General features: G+C 40.9%; 1 protein-coding gene across 1 annotated transcript in view; it reads left to right on the plus strand.

Moving 5' to 3' along the window:
- SACS (sacsin molecular chaperone) overlaps nt 1-17,814 on the plus strand; it is a gene marked incomplete at its 5' end in the record, with an annotated part of 73,385 nt that overhangs the window by 42,176 nt on the left and 13,395 nt on the right. Inside the window, 3 exons of the mRNA XM_080798719.1 lie at nt 2,041-2,187; nt 4,467-5,949; nt 6,566-6,657. Of these exons, the coding sequence (XP_080654845.1) occupies nt 2,041-2,187; nt 4,467-5,949; nt 6,566-6,657 (1,722 nt within the window). The remainder of the gene's footprint in view (nt 1-2,040; nt 2,188-4,466; nt 5,950-6,565; nt 6,658-17,814) is intronic.

Consider the following 17,814-nt stretch of genomic DNA (forward strand, 5'->3'; position numbering starts at 1 on the left):
CTGTTCATGAGATGCCGTTTCAGACCAGCTAGAGTTAGCTATTGGCGATTAAGATACTTATTTTATTAAGATTCCTGTATTAGTATTTTGCTGATCATAAATACTTGACATGTCATACACTACTAATGATTACAGCAGTCACAGTATCTGATTTTTTCAGGGTTTACTCTGTTGCAGGCATTGTGCTGGTCCCTCATTTGTATTGTTCATTTTAGCCTCCACACTCCTTTGCAAGGCGATACTGTTCTCATCCTTACTTGACAGATGAGCAGATGAGGGCACTGAGCCTTAAAGGCTTTCGTTTGCCCGAAGTGATGAGTTGGTTATGGTAGAGCTGGGTCTGAAATCCAGAGTCCACTTCAGTCCCTGTGTGCTCTTCCTTGGAAAGGCCTTGGCAGTCTTGGCTACTTTCTTATCCATTCTTAGACTATTACGGCAGCAGGCCATTTTTGTAAAACAAGCAATGGCCAGCATCCCCATATCTTGAATTTATAGGCCCGTGAACAGAGGCTTCTGGGGGTGCTGGAACATTCTCTGTGTTCATTTGGATGGACGTTCTACAGGTTTGTTTGCTTTGTAAGACTTTCTCAAGCTATGCACTTAAGATATCTTTGCACTCTGTTAATTATTTTTAAGTATGATGAATTAACTATAGTTGAACATATTCAAAGAAAGTTTGAATTCTTTGAGATTCTCTGAGATTCTTTGAGATTCTGAAGTTTAAAAAAGCAGTGTTCCAAAAATGCTTTGAATAATAAATTCACATTATATATTCAAACATTTTGAATTATAAAGCTAACCTTTTAAAAGAACTACTTTGGGGGCACCTAGGTGGCTCAGTGGGTTAAAGCCTCTGCCTTTAGCTCAGGTCACAATCCTAGAGTCCTGGGATGGAGCCCTGCATTGGGCCCTCTGCTCAGCAGGGAGCCTGCTCCCCCGCTCCCGCCGCCCGCCTGCCTCTCTGCCTACTTGTGATCTCTGTCTGTCAAATAAATAAATAAAATCTTAAAAAAAAAAAAAAAGTAGAAGAACGACTTTGAAGACAGGGTAATATTATTCTGAAGTGCTGATTTAAAAATTTGTCACATTAATGATTGTTTTAGTTATATAGATAATCCTTCATATAGAAAATTCCAGAGGCTGACAAAAACAGAAACAAACAAGGTGATTATTAACATGACTAAAGGATTATTTTTCTTCTTATGAAATAATGTATTAATAAGGTTTTTTTTACAAGATTTTATTTATTTGATAGAGAGAGACACAGAGAGATAGGGAACACAAGCAGGGGGAGTGGGAGAGGGAGAAGCAGGCTTCCCGCCGAGCAGGGAGCACGATTCAGGGCTTAATCCCAGGACCCTGGGATCATGACCTGAGCCGAAGGCAGACACTTAACTACTGAGCCACCGAGGTGCCCCTTAACAAGGTTTTTTTAGATAACAAGTCTCCTTAGTACTTTTATAGGTTATCCCATTTATAAAATGATTTAAATCTACCATTTAGGAGCAAATTTTATAAAGTAATAGTATATTCTGATTAACTTCCTTGTTTGCTCTATGGTTTGGATGTGTTAAGTATCATAACATTCTTAATTTTCCCTTTTTGCAGTTTTGGCCAGCAGTAATTTTTTCCCCCCTGCTAGTTATTTTTACCATTAGCTTGTGTTTTTACTTCTATTGTGAAAATCAGAATTATTGTGCAGAATTAAGTCATTCCAGTCACCACTTCTTTTTTTTTTTAAAGATTTAATTTATTTATTTGACAGAGATCACAAGTAGGCAGAGAGAGAGGGGGAAGTAGGCTCCCTGCTGAGCAGAGAGCCTGATGATGCGGGGCTCAATCCCAGAACCCTGAGGTCATGACCTGAGCTGAAGGCAGAGGCTTAACCCACTGAGCCACCCAGGCACCCCATCCATTCACTTATTTCCATCTGCCCACGGAATAAGAATAAGCAGTTTTATGTAGAGGAAGCTCTTGGCAGAGGCTTGAACGCCACTCCTTACTTCTTTCTGAATACTGCTTGTGTGCTTTACTACCCAGGGCCAGCTCTGTATGTGTACAACAATGCAGTTTTCACACCAGAGGACTGGCACGGCATTCAGGAAATAGCCAGGAGCAGGAAAAAGGACGACCCCCTGAAGGTTGGAAGATTTGGAATTGGGTTTAATTCTGTCTATCATATAACAGGTATAGTATTTGGTTTTGGGGTCATGGTCATGAAGATTATTTTAACCTACATTTTGTAATTTATTTAGTTAACTTTGGAGATGGCACTTTTAAAAGACATCTTTTTCAAATTCTCTGATGGCAGCAAGAAGTATGCCAGTGACCTATCCATGTTTTCTAAAGTTACCATGGTCGGTACACCAAAGCTTCATCATGTGATGCTGAAAATTAATTTCGTGATCTGGTGGGTTCAGTGTAATATTATATATTTAGTCATTTTACGTGAGGTTTGAACTATAGTTCTTAAAATACCTGCATAAATTGTTACTACTCTAAAAAATTTTACACTGAATATCTTTGAGTCAGACAAAAGGATTTTCACGGATTTTCTTGCACCTATTTTTAAATATTAGGAGATTGAAGAGGGAAGTATAATACTCCGCAGAATTGAATAACAAACAAAGTGAAGATCTTTGATTCTGGTTTCTTAACATTTTCCTGGTAAAAATTTTGCTCTTCTTAAACCTTTTGAGTATTTTAAAGATTACTTTGAAATCACATTTTGAATCTAGAAAGAATATGAGGATTCTGGTTCGTGGTTACAATAGGAAGTACTTTAAACTCTTGGTGTAGACATCTCTAAGAGTAGATGATTATCTTCCAGAGTCAAAGCTCTCAGAATTTACTGCAGTTTGTGCTAAAACGTTTTTTTTTAATGGAATTGGCACTTGCTGTGGTTTAGTTTCATACTGTTTGCATTTTGAACTTGCAGGAGGACGGACTGACCTAGCTAGCAGAGCTGTAGCTATAGCTAGAGTAACCATATAACTTACTGTTCACACTGGAACACTCTTCAGAGGAGAAGAGGGTGGTATCATTCTCAAACCTCTAGCCTGAATTGGGACTGCCCTTGGCAAGTGGGGTGTTGGGTCACTGTAGCCCAGTTTTGTAAGCTTCTATTTTTGATTGCATTTGTATTATTATAATATATTGTGGAATGTAAATCATATATTAAATCACATCTCGCTGTGTTATGTAACAATTATACATGAATGTTAGCGACTGGTGTGTTCAACCATTGATGAGTTACCCCTCAGGTCTGTGACATATTGAAGTTTTAAAACCACGCATAAGCGTGGAGACTGTCCTACAGGAATGAATTGTTTAGTTGGGGAGTCTAGCTGACTGCCAGCATCCACGTAGCACTGTGGGTTTGTTCACGGTTTGCAAATGAGCATGCTTCTGTGGGACAGTATTAACTGGAGTGCTGTGCTCTAATCTGAGGATTTGCAAAGGTCATGTGTTACGCTTTACAACTATCCGGAATCTCTGACATAATTTTAGTAACTGGAGTGCAGACATGTTGTAAAGGGAGTATAGATGGGAGTGCCATCCCACCGCATTGTTGATGGATTTAGCAGCTGGGTTGGTGGATCTCTCATTTCCTACTTAAAATACCCGGAAGTTTAGGAGGCCGTGGTTGTGACAGCGCAGGCTGCTGTTGATGACTGTAAATATGAAGGTGCATCTTGTGTGAAGCTTAGGTGCAAAAGTCAGCACGTGAGGCAGACCAAGTGAAAATTACTCTCAGGATGTCCGTAGAAAGGCACTGCAGTGAAGAATTTCTCTAAGTACAGAGCATCTGATGTACCTAGTTTTTCTGCCTCTGTCGAAATAGTATTGTCTGTGGTTGAGAAATAGGTGAAACAGTTGCTGTTGGTTTCAGGAGCCGTGCTGTATAAAAAATGTGTCTCCTGTGGCACTGCGCTTAGGTTCCGTGTGGTGAGGTGTGCTCAGCATGAGAGGCATGGGGTGGAAGTGAACCGGGAGGGCTGCTTATAGACGTACCCCAGGGCTGGGTAACATGGTGGGGGAGTCACCTGCACTGTCCTTTCCCTCTCCCACATTCAGAGACTCTGTGGTGGGAATGTGTATTTTGAGTGTAGGATGTAACTTTTTGTATAATTGGGTTCAGGTGGCTTTGGGGGCTGAGTATAAATATCCTTCACATATGTTGATTGTGTAGTAGGTGTTTGAAGATTTATCTTATATTTTCACAGTAATCATCTAAAGTTTCTCTGCCTGGTACTTACTGAATCAAAAGAGAAATCATTAGCTTTCATGTTCAGAGAATTAAATTCCTGAGCTAAATTTAGTTTGTTTTTAGATAAATCTGTGTTAGAGTCACTTTATGGTTTGTGCTTTTCCTCTTATAATATTTTGATAGTAATTGTACATTGTAATTATAATTGTGCATTAAATTTCAGAGTTGATCATGACTGTCGAAATTTTCTTTACAGATGTTCCTTGCATATTTAGTGGTGACCAGATTGGGATGCTAGACCCTCATCAAATGCTTTTTGGTCCACATGAATCAGGCCAGTGTTGGAATCTCAAAGATGACAGCAAAGAAATTAGTGAACTTTCAGACCAGTTTGCACCATTTATTGGCATTTTTGGAAGCACCAAGGAAACGTTTGTAAATGCCAATTTTCCAGGAACGTTTTTCCGTTTCCCTCTTCGCCTACAGCCTTCCCAGCTTAGTAGTAACCTCTACAATAAGCAGAAGGTCCTTGAGTTGTTTGACTCGTTCAGGGCGGATGCAGACACAGTGCTGCTCTTCCTGAAAAGTGTGCAGGATGTTTCCTTACACGTCCGAGAGGCCGATGGAACCGAGAGACTGGTGTTTAGGGTAACTGCTAGTGAGAATAAGGCCCTGAAGCACGAGCGGCCCAATTCTGTAAAGATTCTGGAAACTGCTATAAGTAACTATTGTAAAAAGATTCCAAGCAATAGCATAACCTGTGTAACATATCATATAAATATCGTTTTAGAAGATGAGAGTACTAAGGATGCACAAAAAACCTCCTGGCTGGTGTGTAACAGTGTGGGTGGGCGAGGGATTAGTGGTAAACTTGATTCTTTAGCTGATGAATTGAAATTTGTCCCAATCATTGGAATAGCCATGTCTTTATCAAGAGATGATGAGGAAAAAGGAGCAACAGCTGATTTCTCAGGAAAAGCCTTCTGCTTTCTTCCTTTGCCGCCGGGTGAGGAAAGCAAAACAGGCCTCCCAGTTCACATCAGTGGGTTTTTTGGCCTGACTGACAATCGCAGAAGCATCAAGTGGCGAGAGCTGGACCAGTGGAGAGACCCGGCAGCCTTGTGGAATGAATTTCTGGTTGTGAACGTTGTCCCTAAAGCTTACGCGACTCTGATCTTAGATTCCATAAAACGTCTGGAGACAGAAAGGAGCTCTGATTTTCCCTTGTCGGTTGACATCATCTATAAGCTTTGGCCCGATGCCAACAAAGTCAAGGTGCACTGGCAGCCGGTGTTGGAGCCTCTGTTTAACGAGCTGTTCCAGAACGCGGTCATGTATTCCATTAGCAACCACTGGGTCAAGTTGGAGGAGGCCTACTTTTCAGAACTGGACGAAAGTTTGGAATACACGAAAACCGTGCTCAGCTACCTCCAGAGCTCAGGGAAGCAGATTGTCAAGGTACCCGCCAATCTTGCTGTTGCCGTTCAGCTTGCTGCCTCCAGCGCCAAGCCCGTGAGGAAGGTGACGCCCGCGTGGGTGCGGCAGGTGCTGAGGAAGTCTGCGCAACCGGGCGATGCCCAAGACAAGCTTCACCTTCTGGAATTCGTGCTTTCTGACCAAGCCTACAGTGAACTGCTGGGGTTGGAGCTGCTACCTTTACAAAACGGAAATTTTGTGCCCTTCTCCTCATCTGTATCAGATCAAGATGTTATTTATATTACCTCAGAAGACTATCCAAGGTAGAGCCCCGTGCTGTTTCCTCCCCCCCACCCCATATACATCTAGAGTCCTTTACTGTGAAATCCATCAGTCGCCAACAGTGTAGAGCTATAGTCAGAAAAACTTTCACAGAAATACTTCATTAAACTATGAAAGGGTATATTTTTACATTCTAAAGTGAGAAAGCATTCAGATGTTGGTCAGCCTCAAAGTTATCGAGCAGTCATTTCTCTTGGTTATCTCATAACAGGACACTGAAAACAAGGGTTCTAAAGCGCTAATAATGAAGTAAGTTTGAGTTGATAATGAATTACTTTGACGAAATTGAATTTAATGAGAACAGTGCATTAAGGAACTCTTTATAAATGAGGATGTGTATGACATCTCAGAAAATAAAGTTAATTTCATTCTAAGATGTTTAGACTATTCTGGACTTGGCTATGGCGCATGACGCCACCGTGTTTTAAAGGGATGCCTAGATAGTATTCGATCAAAAAGTATTGCAGTGTGATTTGGTACGTGCATTATAATTTATGTAAAGTAGTACATTTAACTGATTTGAAATTACGTAATTGAATTTCTTTTATCTTAGAATTGTTAGAAGGTTACAATTGCTGTGTTTCTTTCACTTTTTAGGTCCCTTTTCCCAGGTCTTGAAGGAAGGTTCATTTTGGATAACTTGAAGCCTCACCTTATTGCTGCTTTAAAGGAAGCTGCCCAAACCCGAGGTATTATAGTTGCTTAGGTTTTTTTTTTTTAAAAACCTATTGCTAAAAGTATAAATAGTTTTTATAAGTTTTCTGTGAAGTTGAACCAGTAGGAAATTGCCAAAAGTTACCATTCTAAACCTATAAGACAACAATTTCAGATGGTTCAACCTAATGTAATTGTTATATTTTAAGGCATTTCAACGCTAGATTTGGACATATAAAAGAATCCAAGGGTGGTATTGCATTTTAAAACCTCTCCAGTCACCATAAATGACCATTTGTGATAATTTCTTACACAGCTTTTTTTTTTTTTTTTTTAATATTTTGTTTATTTGTCAGAGAGGGGAAGAATGAGAGAGCACAAGCAGGGGGAGTAGCAAGCAGAGGGAGATGCAGGCTCCCTGCTGAGCAAGGAGCCTGATAGGGACTTGATCCCAGGACCCTGGGATCGTGATCTGAGCTGAAGGCAGACGCCTAACTGTCTGAGCCACCCAGGTGTCCCTTAAACAGCTTTGTAATGCTTTCCCATTTCCTTTCTCATGTGAACCCCCAGTCTCATATCTTGTAGCCCATGTAGTAGTGAGCACAGCTGTTACTGGTTGAATCGCACAGAGGAAGGAGGGAAAGAGGTTTGGTTCAAAGGTCAGAAGGTCATGTGTGCTGGAGCTCAGGGCTTGCACCTGCCAGCCTTGTTGTGTCGCCCACACCACCCAGTTCTCCAGTTTTGTGTGGCTGTTCTGGCTCAGCTCCAGGGACTACAGACTGATCGCAGTGTCAGGAAAGGGAACTCTTGAGGTCTTGGCAAAGGATGGGTGTCCTTTATTGAGAATTTTTTGTAGGAAAAGACAGAGTGGTCTGGGGGCAAAGACCAGCATGGGTCTCAGTTTAATAGTATCTTTCAACTTTTGCAAGCATCCTTTCTCTTATAAAACCATTGTCTGAACTCCTGCTGAGTTAGATACTTGGCCTGAAAAATTCTGGATTTGTCCCATCAGTTAAGGTTATAAAGTGTATTTTTTGTAGTGTGTCTTTTATAGCATTTGCTGTTCTCTTTTGAAGGATAATGACTAAAGGAAAAGCTGGTAATCATTATACATCTTTATTCATTTAAATAGAAGTGAAAGGAGTTGGAATGGGGGAGGCGAACTAAGGATGAGCCCAGGCGAGACTAAGGGAAGATGAGTGTGCAGTGCTGTTACCATAGGGATCTGTAACTGTGAGCTGGATAGTGGATGTTGATCCTTCCACTACCTAGATGATTCACCTAGCTGGGAATGGTCATCTTCAAAGTAGCCTTTTTGGGAGCCTAAACTTGGATTCCTGTGACTCTGCTGTTCTGTGCTCCAAAGTTTTAGAAATCCTTATTTTTCCAAAATCTTTATTACAGTCTTGTATAAAAACTTTACATTGCAATATAATGCACATACAGCAAAGTACACATACCATAAATGTAGGCTTGGTGAAGTTTTACAAACTGAACAAACCTAGGTCCAAACGCAGAAGATTGCCCACACCCAGACTCTGCCTCAGGGCTTCTCTGGTCCCGTCCCCTCACACCGTGATCCTGGCATTTAGTGTAGCACAGATGAACTCAGCTAGTTACTGTGGTGTGTGTCTGTGTCCTTGACTACTCTTATCCATCCAGGTTGTCTGACTGCATCTTGCTTTCTCCCTGTGTGATGTATTACTTTCTTTTGAAGAGAATGTTCTTGTTAATGGCCGGTAGTTTCTCAGGTGGATATGGATTTGGAAATCAAGTTATTCGGAACCAAATCAGGAACAAAGGGTACAAGTCCAGCAGAATAATACCGCTTTTACTCAGAACTTTTCAGGTACCCTGTGGCATAGGCCATGGCCACAACTTGTTTGTCTGGCCTTAGGTGGATGGGGTACCCGTTGTTACATTTTTAGGAATGAGTAAAATTAGTGCATTTACATAGATAACTTGACATTTTTATAAAGTTGAGTCTTCCCACTTTGTGTGTCTTTTCATTTTCTCATCTACTATGGATTCTGATTTGTTATTTTGGGATTATACCATAAGCACTGTTTCGTCTCTGGTTCTTGGTTAATTTTTCTGGACTGTTATGCTAGATGGGTTGGGTTGACTGTATCTGTCACCCATAATGTGTAGCTCGGTTCTCCCAGAAATTGTCTTCAAGGTCACTTTTCTTTATCTCAGTTTAAGTTTGGGCTACCATTCTCATGATTATTCAGTGATCCTGACCTCTGGCCTTTTCAGTATTTTATCTAGCCATATGAGAGATGAGTAACTGCCTCCTGGGCATCTTCCCTATTTTTGTACTGTTAGTTTCAGGCAAAATTAGTTTTTGATATTTGTTTGTTGCCTCAAACAGTTTTAATGTTTTGGGAACATCATAATGTGGAGGCTGATGAGGACACAGTAAGTGACACCCTTGCTTTGGTTTTCTGAGACATGAGTTGGTGAAGAGATGCCCAGAGAGAAGTCCAGTAGATCAACATGACACATTGCCCTGACGTCCTGATAATTCTGGTGCTGGAGATCATGGCTGGTGGCAGACGGCTTGCTTCTGCTGTTGATCCAGAATCACTCAGATTAGCTCACTAGTGTAGACATAGGCAGTGTGGGAGAACCCAGCTGTCCCGCACCGGCTGCCTCTTCCCAGCTTCTTGGGATTGTGCAAGTTCTTCTCTGAAGTGACCAAATATGTTATTCCATGTTTTGATGGCCTGGGCCAGATGGAGGGCATTAGTGAGTGTGGGAGAAGAGAGGCCCCTGCGTGTCGTTTACCCCTAGGTGTATACCCTGGGAGCTCCCTTCATGTGGTAGGGATAATCACACATACAGAACATGATGTTTTATTTATTATTTTATCTTTGTTTTGCTCTAAATGATGATCATGTGGCTGTTTTGCTGACAGAGCGCTGTAGACTTCTGTTTACTGATTATCAGTAACAACCGATTGCCCAGTTTTGAAAGTTCTGTTGCCTAGAATTGAAATGTGTTTTTTTTTCTCTGCAGTGGGTACTTCCCTAATTTCATTCCTAGGATAAAATCTGTCTTATTATTTCATAGTATTATTTGTATTGCATTTAGAATCTTGAGCTAAATACTAAGTAATTGCTTGTATTTTCATTGTTTGCCTCTACTGCCCCTTTACTGTAAGCTTTAAATGTTATTTCAGCTTTCCCCTTTTTTGGAAAAACAGAACAAACTTGACTTTGATTCCTCTTGCATTCGTTCCTGTTCCGGCTTTTAGAAAGTGTAGGATATGCTTATGGTCTGCCTCCTCGTCACCTGTTATCATTGCAAACAAGTCTTTGTTTCTGCTAGAGTTCTAATAAAATTGCCTGGCTGAGGTCACCAGTTAATGACTTTTTTATTGTTAAGTCCAGTGACCTTTTTTGTTGTTTTATCTGATCTCCCTGAAGTTTAGACGTTGTTGCTCATGCCCTTTCAGAACACCTTGGTTTTATGGCACTATTCTCTTTTGGTGTCCTTATGCTTCTTTGCCTACTTCCCAGAATTATTTGTGAATTCCTGTTCCTGAGTTTATCCCTGAATATGGGCTAGTATAGGAGCTCTCACTCACCTCTTCCATTTTGCTCTCACTTTCTTTGAGTATCCCTACCCAGCCCAGGCACCTGTCGCCATCCCTGTGTAAGAACCGCCCCATCATCTTTTGCCACCCCAGTGTCAAGATGGGCAGTGTGCTGTAATGGTTACGTGTCTGGGACTTTGTAGTCACATAGATCTTGGCTCACACCCAACTCCTTCATTGTGTGACTCTGGACAAATTAGCCAACCTCTCTGAGCCTTTGTTTTCCAGTCAGTAAGTAACAAGGTAATACGGGAACATCCTTCCATGACAGTCTGTCTGAGGCCCTCAAGTTTTGGTGATATCCAGTGCAAGATTACTTTATTATAAGGTTAGAGAAATGAGAGTAAGGGTTGAGTCAAGGATGGCAGGCAGTCACAACTTCCTGAGTTTTATACAGTTTTGCAGTATTGCAGGAGGGCAGGTTATCGAAAAGCGATGTTGTAGTGTTGCGGTGGTCATTACTTTGGTGATCACATGATGCATACGTAATATGTCCGGTTCAACACAGGCACATAAGGTCACCGACGAAATGGCCACTATTATCATTTTGCATTTGGGAGTTCTGTAAGTGTCTCGAAATCAACATTTTCGTGACTTGAGTCCTCATTCTCTCCTTAAATCTGTTCCCCCTCCTTCCCAGCTCTCTGCATTAGGCTCTCGCTTTCTGTGCTGCCTCCGTCATAGTGTAGGGCCCCCTCACAGATTCACTCGCTCCAGTGCTCGCTCTTCACCCGATCACATCCCGCCCCTGCTCGGCATTCTCAGTGGACACTGATTTCTCTCAGGTTAAACCTGGTGGTGTTCCTGTGGGTGACACGGCTTTCTGTGACTGTGAACTCACCATCTCTTTGGCTTAGGTTCATTCCTAAGGGGGACATTCCGTGTCCCCCTCCTGTTCTCGCCATCCCGAGCACTTGTAGTTTGATAGACTTACCGCTCCATCCATCTCACAAGAGCAGACACACTTGTCACCACCGTGTAGCACAGCAGCTACTTCAAGGTGGGTGCTTGGTAATTGTTCTTACCTGAATGGAGGTTTTCTCATGTCTGTATTTTTGTATGTGGTGTTGCTTTGCTTAAAACACTCTCCGTCCTCCACTTTGCCACTCGGACTGGTATTCAGCCTTTACACTTCAGCCCACACTTGTCCTCTAAGAGGAGGCTTCCCTGCACCACCCCTGCCCTGCACCTCTGAGGTGGCTGCCTCTGCTTTGCTCGGGGAGCTCAGTCCACAGCCCATTCAGTCCTCTGGGCTTTATCATGGTCATAATTTTACTCTGCTAGACTATAAAATCCTTGAGAGCAGGGACCATCGCTTATTTTGTTTTTGTATTTCCAGTGCCTGCTTAACACGTCTGGCTGGACGTGTTCCTGCTTCCACGTGCTGGGCTGGGGATGGTGTTGGGGGACAGGGGCACAAAGATGGAAAGGCAAATAAATCCCTGGGATTGTGCCTGTGATTTACTGTTAACTTTTCAGATGAGTATCTTCTTTCCTCTTATCTGCTCTCCATAATCGTGAGATAATCGGGTGTATATTGTCCTCTTCATTTGAGTTATTTGAGGGTTAAGTTACTTGAGTAAATGCTTGACTGTCAGAATTTGGGGAATAGTTAGAAGAGAGGGTAGATGGGTTTAGAAGAAACAAATAGAAAAAACAGTTAAATCAGAGAAATGGTAGGAGTGCCTGACAGGTTAGCACCACGATCCTATTTATATTTGAAATATTTTTAATATTTCCTTATTACATATGGCCTCATGCCTTGCTCTGTTTCATGACCAAAGACTCCCAGTAAACATTTTTCTGAATTTACCCTATGTACCGGGCATTGTGCTAGAGGGAGATAATGTGAAGAATAAAAGCAAAGGAGCTCACAGTCCAGTGGGGACATCAATGTAAATAATACTGTCCTTCAGTGGGGTGCGTCCTCTGTCAAATCCTGAGAATAGAGTCAGTATGAGGAGGGGGTGGTGGGTCGGGGCACCTCGCAGAGGAGCTGGCACGTGTTCTGTCTCAGACTTTCTGGGGAAAGACTGCAAAACATCATGGTGGAGGGGCGGCGTATTCACCTGTCCACTTTGACACTACTTTGTCATGATTTACGGTATTCATTGCAGAGATAGTCTCATAGGTGGATGTAGAAGTCTTCAGAAGAAGTGGCAATTTCAGGTGCCAACCTCAGGTGTATAGATGAGCAATATTCCAAAGATTTTGGTGCAGGATTTGTTCCATGAGGATATTCTGGGTTACTACATTCACAACCATCTGTTGGACAGAGGGCCTTGTTGTAGGACGTCTTCCACCCACACTCTCATCCTCCTTCAGGCGGCCATTAGGTCTCACCTGGAATACAGGAATAATCGTGAAAGTCTTCCCACATCCGTTCTTGCTTCTCTAGTTAACACAGCAACAGTACTGCTACTTAATCTTTCTAAAATATTTTCCCATTTTTTTATCTGAAGATCTTTCAAAGGCTTCCCTTTTTTCCTTGGAACGAAGGCCAAAATCCTTAGTATTTCTTACAAGGCCCTTCACTATATGGCTCCATTTCTGGGTGTTATAAAGATGCCTGGAATAGGGGCACCTGGGTGACTCAGTGGGTTAAAGCCTCTGCCTTCAGCTCAGGTCATGAGCCCAGGGTCCTAGGATCGAGCCTGGCATCTGGCTCTCTGCTCAGCGGGGGGCCTGCTTCCTCCTCTCTCTCTGTCTGCCTCTCTGCCTCTGTCTGTCAAGTAAATAAATAAAATCTTAAAAAAAAAAAAAAAAGATACCTGGAGTCCAGTACGTGGAAAGGTATATCAGTATTTGCTCTTATTGTGATTATTCTTAATAATCTCTTTTATAGTCTCCCTTGATCTTTCTCATATATGGGAGATGGCCTGTTCTTTTTCTCCCTAAGGTGTAGTGTACATGGTTTCCTTTGTCCCCCATCTCTCTCTCTCATGCTTATTTGTCTCATGGCACACTGAGTTCCTTGTAGCACTTGTGCCCCACACGTGTACCTGTTTCATCGTTTATGATAATTTATCTAATACCCACCTTCCCCATTAGACTATAAGACATAGTCTGAGGTCATGTATCATGTTTATTTCTCTTTCTCTAGCACTCAGTCACCATTGATGGACAGAATGCCTCTAAAGTAATTGAAAGAATGTTCAGATTAGAAGAGCTTAAATTCCTTTGATAAGAGCATGGGCTCTGTGTTAGCTGCCAGGTGTAGCCTAATGTACCCAAGCATACGAACATGGCACAGAGCTGTGGAGGTGTACTTGAGCAGAGAAATGGCTTGCTTCAGGCAGAGGAGGGGTTAGATGGCCATAGAGGATTCTTTGATGGTTGAAATTATTGGTGGTTACCATAAGCAAGCAGTAGAAATGTATGAGATAACCCCCTTTTCTTTATCATAGAGTCTGAATTATACTAACTTTATGGAGATACTCCAAAAATTGTGTACTTACTTTGTAGAGATACTCTGATTTATGGAGTCATTTACTCTGTAAATTAGATGTCTTCCCTTTCTTAAATTTTTTTTTTTTTTTTTTTTAAGAGGCAGGTGGGAAGGGTAGTGGGAGGGGAGAGAGAATCTCAAGCAGGCTCCACACCCAGCATGGGGCCCAACGTGGGGCTCAGTCTCAAGACCCTGAGATCATGACCTGAGCTGAAATCAAGATTCAGATGCATAACTGACTGAGCCACCCAGGCACCCTTCCCTTTCTTAATTCTTATCTGGAATATCTGAATATCACATGGTAATCATCTGTACAAAAAGCACACTGGGAGCTTATCAGATTACATTATTTATGCTGTTGAAATGTAATTTATACATACAAAGTTTGTATTCCTTTCTTCTTTGCTTTCTTTCTGAGCTAAGATTTCCTACCCATTATGTAGTTTGGATTTAGCTTGCATTGAAATACATTTTTAAATCTTAAATGTATATTCTGCTATATTTGGAATTTTGTTTATGGCTTTTCTTTTCCATAATGATGTGTAAGATTCCATAGATGGTGCTATCTTAAGATGTACAATAATTTCTGTAGCCGTCATGTGAAATTTGTGACAGTTCTGGCTTTTTCTAAGATTGGATTTAATTATATTCTAGCACAACAACTTCTCTGGGGATATTCAGGTATGGTAACTGACTAAATGTTGTGTTTCTTTGTAGCCTGATGTTTTTGTTCATTTGATTCTTTGAATCTTGTTTTTTCATTTACTGAAGTAGCTAGAGGTTATGTTAACATCCCCCCCCCCCCCCCCGCCCCCGGTGCTGATAACTATTTAAAGGAGAGAGGAAACTGTACCAATATAGGTATATAGGTGGTTGTTGTACATACCACAATAAAACCATATTTAAATGATTTGAAAACATTTCATGGAACATTTGGTCTCAAAGAATTCTGAAATTTGTATTTTAAGCTGTGGTTTTTAATGGGAAAGTGTGAATGAACGCACCTCTCTTAAATGAAATACACAAATATTGAGATTAGAAAGTGTAGAGGGGACCAAGTTCTGGAATCCGTGACCGCGAAGGGAGGAGGCTTTCTGGTACCCAGTGGTGACTGGCTTACCATGGTGGCTGGGATGGGAGAGCATCCCTCTACTTGGCACACTGAGGAAAGTAAAGTGGCTAACACAGCTTTCATTTGGAACAGTCAGCTGATTGTTCTTACAGTGCCTAGTGTGTCATTTTACTGACTTTTTTTTTTAAATAAAAATATTTTGACTCAGCGGGTATTATTTTCCCCCAGTTCATGTTTCACTTGAAAAAATAAGAGTATGCAGTATTAGCTTAATGGACATCGCTTTTATGATAAATCTTATTTTTCGAAGTCAGTCAATTCTTTGTGGTAAGCTATACCCATACTCAATTGAGAAACCAAGTCATTGTTATATTGGTGATTCCTATTAATATTAAATTTGGTTGCTAGCTTGTAAGTGGCTTGTCATCCACAGCTATTTTTACTATATATTTCTAAACCCTAATATATCCTATATTTGTAAGGTATAATCAAAGAAGAAAACAAAATGGTGGTAGGAGTACCTCGCGTAGTTATCCTGTGCCCTAGGGACGCTTCTGGTAATGGCAGTGACCTCTCCTGTTGTCCCGTAGCACCTTTTCTAGATGAACACTAGGATACCTTGAAGGGGCAGAATGCCAGTGTGGACTTCTTGAAAAGAAATTTGGCCACCAGTGGATTTTTGAACCACATTGGCAGGCTCCACGTTAGAGTGGACGTTCCCACTGGACCCCCATGGACCCCCTCTCTCAGTGCTGCTGCTAGACCTCCCCGGTGCCAAGATGGAGTGCTTGGCAGGCAGACATGCGCTTTCCTTTCCTTCATTGGTTCCTTTCTTTTCCCATCTTTCTTTCTGTTTCTTGGAAGATTTGACTCATCTGTAGCTTACCATTGAATGGACTTGCACTCTGTCACATGTGTATTTACAAATAGATTTGGCTCACTCTACACAGTGGAGTGTAGTTAGAACTCATCAGTCATCAAAGCTGCCACTGCCCCTTTCTGTACAAAAAAAGTAGAAAGAGCTGTTGCTATGCTCACAGCCTCGGATGCCCAGAGTCAGCAGCTGTGACTCCAAAGGACTCTGGTCAAGTGTACTGAGCCCCAAGTCAATGAAAGCATTCAGGACTGAGATTTTGTAGCTAAGTAAATGTTGAAGTAGTCTATAATATCCTATTTTCATCTGTGTCAAAAATCTTTCTCAAAGTTGGTACTAAACATAAACATGTGAATAAATATAAACAAAAAACATAGTGCAGTCTTTAAAGAGTGATCCAGTGTGTTGGTGTTTATTATTTTGAACAGATCGATAGTAAAGCAAAAACTACTCTTAGAAGAGGTAGTTCTGAAATAATCATGTCTAATCTTAGTTTAGATAAAACAGTTCTGTCTTCAGGAACACTTTCAGTGCTGTCGAGTTGACCTCTTTTGACAGTGCTGATGATTTTCAAGGCTAGGGCAATAAAAACATAGTCATTTATTAAAATGCTATAAAAATTATTTTGCTGATACTGTTGGAGGTGCTTTATCATTTCGTTGGCTTTCTGACCTAAGACATGAGGACCTTTCTGTGTTAACATTTCTCCTTCAGGGTAAAAAGCTAAAGGCTTAAATACAAAACTACATAGCAATCAGGACTTCAGATTAAACCCATATAAGTACTTAGAATTGTCTTAATTTCATTTTCTCTCTCCTTTACTTTCCCTTATGTTTTTTTCAGTTGAGCATGACTGGTGTGTTAGTTGCATGTTATATGTGGTGTGGGTGTTTTCTTGGTATTTTATTTATACATTAATATTAGCCCTTTTTCTTGAAGGTGGGTGTAGTTTTATGAATTGCCAGTTTCACACGAGGATACTAGACAGTGTCATCTACCAAATGCACATCTCGTGGCAGTTATTAACGTACAGCACAGTGTGGTGTACATTTAATGTTTTGTTTCATAGTGTTCTGAATTTTAATTTCTAACTTTTTTGTATCTTTGGTGTTATATCCTTGCCTTACTTATAATTTGGATATTCTACTAATTCAATTCAGTAAGCATTTTTTTAGAACATTGTTACTAAAACTTAATCATAAAAAATTATATTTTAATGGAATTCATAGGTCAAGGAGACTGTACTAGTCAGACTGTTGACAAGATTTTTTGATTTCTTAAATGTTACTACTTGATTTCCCCTAAATCACACATGTAGAAACTGAAGATACTCAGAATTTGGGGATTGACATCTTCCAAAAGTTGCAAAAATGTACCCTTGCTTAAATTTCTGTAGCAGGAATATAAAAATGTCTTACTGTAGCATGAAAGATAATTTTCTTGGTAGGAGGTAGAGTCATCTTCCTGATGTATAAGACTCTGAAATAGGGATGTCTTCTCTTGGTTAAAAAATAGTGATGTACCAAAGTTTCAAAGGGCTTGAGACCCTCTTTTGTAATTTTTTAAAATAGTCTTTTAAGAATCTAGAAATTGTATGTACATGGGGAGAAAATTGTTAGTTTTCCATAAGGTTGAATTTGAGATGCTTTTTATTTCTCTATACGGGCTAACACAGACCTATAGGTATATAGTGTTCCTGAAAAATCTTTTCCTGTTGGTATTTTAAATACTCTGAAACACAAAATGCACTTAGAAATAGTGTTATTTTCTGGACCAGTGGTTAAGAATCAGCAAAAATCTTTTTCCCTGGACAAAATCTTACTAGTCTCCTCACTTATAAAACATCTAGAAGTAGAGCAGCTTGATGGGGGACAAGCCCTGCCTTCGCAGCAGACCCCAGCTGCTCCCATTCCTTGTCTCCAAGGCATTTCTGCAAAATCCCAGGGCTCTAAAGAGCACACTTTAATCAATAAGTAATAAGTAGCCAGGTAAAAGCTTATTTGGAAAATCTGTGAATATCGTCCCTGCTTGGGCGTGTAAATGGAGCAGTCTTGGAACCAGAACTTCATCCCCATCCTTTTTCCAGAGAGAATTCAGGTCCCAGAAAGATTGATACCCACCTTACATATCTAGTTTTAGTGAGTGGAAGGAACGTCTGTAAGTGTCCTCGCTGCCTTGGCTTCAGAGAATGTTGGGC

This window comes from Martes martes (genome assembly GCF_963455335.1).
Source record: "Martes martes genome assembly, chromosome: 3".
Lineage (NCBI taxonomy): Eukaryota > Metazoa > Chordata > Mammalia > Carnivora > Mustelidae > Martes > Martes martes.